A 4,500-nucleotide genomic window follows, 5' to 3' on the forward strand; every position below is an offset into this window, starting at 1 on the left:
CCTCATTATTGGGAACGTCTTTAACCTTGACGTACATTTCCAACAATTTTATTACAATAAATTCCCTGTATTCATCCGGAATACGCAAAAGATCTCTAAGAGTTTCATCATCTTCGATGTTAAACTCAGAATAATAAGCAAACCCCTACGGAGTCACTGAATACGGAAATCTACTGGTTGTTTTAAGGTTCACCGAACGTTTCCTCACACTCATTTTTTTACATAACAACGATACCAATTTATCGTACTCCATTATAAGCGACAATTTAACATGACACTGTGGAGGTGAACTATACCTCACAGAGTTATTCTCCATTACAACCTCACCCCACCCACCCCCCCCCCCCAATATAATGAAACCCTTATTTTTGGTGCTTCAGACTAGGGGTGTTCATGGTTCAGTTTGGATCGGTTTTTCCCTAAAAAGAAATCAAACCAAGTAAGTCGGTTTTTCAAATATTAGAACTAAACCAAACCAATTAAGTCGGTTTTTCCTCGATTCGGTTTATTTCGGGTTTTGTCGGTTTTTTGGTTTTTTCGGTTATTTATCGGTTTTTTCTTAAATATAAGACATACACTACCAAACACATATTCCGGCGACCACATTTTCAACGTAACACTATCAAATCAATTGCCCTTTGAGAAATCTATTATTTACCAAGATATATTGATGATAATTTAATCAAATAGTGATGAATAATTTAAGGACTCAATTAAAAATATATTATTTTTAACACGAAATGGATTCTTACACTTAACAAAAGAAATCTACCAATCAAACTAGAATGTAAAGGTAAAGAACTATACTAAAAGTGCAAACTATTAACATTTACCATAAATTTTTTGAAACTTTGTATAAAAATATACATATATATAACAGCTTGTTTGGATGGTTGTTACACATCGTTTCATAATGTATCGTATCGTATTGTATTGTATTGTACTGTATCGTTTGATGAATACAATGTTTGGATAGATTGTATCGTTTGTCGTTGTTTCATGATATCATGCACTAGCAATATGAAGAATAAATTTGTAATGTTATAAAGATAAATTATGATACGGGGTAAATTTATTATATAAAAAGGTAGGGTAAATGATAAAATAAAATAATTTAATAATAGTTAAGGGTGAGATGAGAGAAAAAGACAAGATAACGATGCAACCACACCAAATCGGTCGTTACATAAAATGACACATTTCGTCATTACGTAACGACGGATTTAACGATACGATACGATACAATAAAATTTAAGTAACAATCAAAACAAACATCGTATTTAAAGTAACAATACGATACGATACAATAGGTAACGAGCATCCAAACAAGCTGTAAGTGTAATAATAAATTTGAAATAGTTAATCTTATAGTCGGTTTGGTTCGGTTTTTTCGGTTTTTTCTGATTAAAACCAAAATCAAACCAAATTTGATCGGTTTTTAAAATTCAAAACCAAAACCAAACCAAACCAAAAAGTATCTGTTTTTTTGGTCGGTTTGGTTCGGTTTTTCGGGTTTTTATGAACACCTCTACTTCAAACATTATAAAAAAATGCTTGATAAGAAGAAGAGAAGTATGAACGGAAGTTTGAAGGAAAGTTTTGAGTGAATTTTCATAAAATTCTAACGCCTTTAAATAAGGCAAGTCCTAGCTTGGGGTGCAGAAATTTTTTATGCAAAACGCAGTATAATACCACATTTTATTTATTTGAATTATTGTTATGTCAGTTATCCACAGAACACTTATTGGTGGGCCCAAAAATTAGTGTAAAACGCAGTATAATACTATGTTTCAGTAAAACGTAGTATTATAATATGTTTTACACTAAAAAACAAATTATTTATGTCAGTCCTACAAAAGACTAATTTGGTGGGCCCAAATTGAAGTAAAATGCAGTATTATAATGTGTTTTTAGTAAAACGTAGTATAATACTGCGTTTTACTTTAACGGTTAATTTTCCGTTAAAGTAATATTGTGTTTTATGTAGAAATGTAACTTTTTTTAACTGTATAATCGTATTTTATGTCCAAAAATCTATCATTTCTATTTCGGACTCAACACAATTGTTATGCAGCTATTAATGTCGGCTTTATTCTCGTTCAAGATGAGCTTGATTTGGGAATATATATACTTGGTAATTAATAAAATTTCTTTGATTGCCAAAAAAATATTTCCTATGGGTGAAGTCCACAAAAGTAGCAAATATGTGGAAATTAGAAGAGAATGTAAACATTCGTCGTCCAAATGTGATTCCCACAAACGAAAAGTTGACCTTTAATACAATTTTCTAATTAAAAGGGAGTTTCAGCAATAAGATAGCAAACAGAAGTGGATTTATCTGTCTCAAAATAGAGTCAATTATTTTATTCAAGAAAAAGAGAATAGTTAAAACTATACATAAAATAACCATTTACAAGCATAATGGAATTAATATCTAGGAAACAATCTTAATTAAAAGACAACGTAATGACGTATGATATTCTAAATTTTTTAAAATGAATCAAATAATACAGAAATATAGCTTTTTTAAATTAAATGGAGAAATGATAAGAAGAATGCAAAGACCACGTGAACCCATAATGAACCAAATTTCGGGGCTCCATTTGTGTCATTTTCTTGCGTCGGATTTAAAACTGTGTTCGGCCCAGTAAAATTTGGGTTAGACCCGTATAACACCTGGACTCCCTGAATATCATCATTTGCAAGCTCCACTCTTCGGGTACCCGCTGCTAAACTCGGGAACATAATCGAATCTTCTACGGATGAATGGCCCAAACCCAATAAATGCCCGATTTCATGAACCGCAACCGATTCAAGATCTACCGCCGATAATATTGAAAAGAAATTTCCTTCAACAATCGGCACGCCGTCGATGACCCAATTCTCGTCGCCGTCCAAGTGAAAATGCCCCCCCGGCGGCGAAAACGCGTGTGCTAATGTCCCCATCGGACCATCAAACGGCTCGCCGTCGTTGTGATCTCCGGCGAAAAACCCGATCTTAATATCCGCCGATTGAAACGAAGCTGTTTCGGTGAAGCTCAACGGGGTTACCTCCGACCACCGGTCAAACGCGCGTGAGAACACGCTCTTAATGTTATCCGTCAGACCGTTCTGCGGTAGAAACGCGTATGTCAAATCTGTCTTACTATCCGGCCACCGTGGTCTTCCCGGAAAAAACGAGAAGTGGGCCACCGTGTGCATATTCTGAGAACCTGCCGGCGGCTTGCCGGAGTTCATGGTACTGGTGCCGTTAACTACATCGGCGTTTCCACATCTGGGTCTTATGAGATGCTGAATCGTCGGCGCGTCGAGTACACCGGTGGTGTTGAGGTTGAAGTTTTGCTGGTAAGTCTTGAGAGCAGATTCAAGAGCATCATCAAAGTCATCAGTAAAATTACTCAAAGAAGGAATGTACCCAAAATTATAGAAATATTTTTTAATTTTAGCTAAGCCATCGACTTTCTGACCGGCGTGGCAACCCAATAACTTGTGGAAAGCATCCCAAGCAGTATTATTAGGCTTCAATAAAGAAGGAGGGATTGAAGAGATATTTGGAAAGAAATGAGCTGAAGCTGGAGATAAGCTTAGAACTAAAACAATGGCGATAAATAAAGGAATCCTCATTTCGAGTTTTCTTTTTGGGTACTTTATTCTGTTGAAAAATTTGTAATAGTATTGGAGCTTTAAAGGCTGTGGATCTCAAGTTTTTGATGATGAATTGGAAAGAAATGTTCTGGTATTTGAGCTTTATAGGCTATGTTTTTTGTGATTGGATTTATGGATTTTACTGTAAGAAGGAGAAAAGGTCTGCGTGGTACATTTGACTACAAAATCTTCGTCAAATAGTCGTGTTTCTTGGAAGTTTTGTAAAACCAGTTGGAATAGTTCCTTTAGGGCTGCTGCTACCAGTGATTGGATGTACTAATATAGATGTGAGTTTAATTAAACTTATTGCTTTTGAGGCACAACAAAAATTTATTAAAATAGTTAGACATAATAATTATGAACTCGTAATTTTAAAAATATAATGTGTTTAATGCTAAAAATATTATTTCCTCCGTTTCAATTTAGATGATTCAGTTTGACTTGACACAGAGTTTACGGGGAAAACAAAATTGGAATCATGTGGTCCTAAAAGCTTACGGGAGAAAAGCTATGCGAAGCCTTCATATTTGTGTGGCTATAAAAGCTTCTTATTAAGGGTAAAATAGGTAAAATAAAAAATTTAAAGTTAAAATATTTCTAAATATAAAATGTGTCATTTTTTTTAAACAAATTAATTAGAAAGGTATATCATTTAAATTGAAATAAAAATCTATAAAATTTAAATCTTAAATCGGTTTTTGGCTGCTATAGAATGACAATGATATTGTGGGTTTAAAGTTTGTGGTAAATTTCTAAATCAACAAATCATAACCTAAATAAAATACTTCATTTTCAGTTGACAAAAATGCCGAATAACGTGTTGAATAGTAGGTTTTTCGGTTTTTTTGGCGCAAG

The 4,500-nt window shown here is 33.9% G+C and overlaps 1 protein-coding gene across 1 annotated transcript; it reads right to left on the bottom strand.

The window, feature by feature from the left end:
- Window positions 1-2,508: 2,508 nt before the first annotated feature.
- On the bottom strand, window positions 2,509-3,715 carry LOC107768721 (metalloendoproteinase 2-MMP-like; the record flags this gene model as incomplete). Its single annotated transcript, NM_001324991.1, is given in 1 exon segment — window positions 2,509-3,715. A coding segment is annotated over 1 exon segment (1,098 nt). The 3' UTR covers window positions 2,509-2,526.
- Window positions 3,716-4,500: the final 785 nt, after the last annotated feature.

The sequence above is a fragment of the Nicotiana tabacum genome, chromosome 16, assembly GCF_000715075.1.
Source record: "Nicotiana tabacum cultivar K326 chromosome 16, ASM71507v2, whole genome shotgun sequence".
Taxonomy (NCBI): Eukaryota; Viridiplantae; Streptophyta; class Magnoliopsida; order Solanales; family Solanaceae; genus Nicotiana; species Nicotiana tabacum.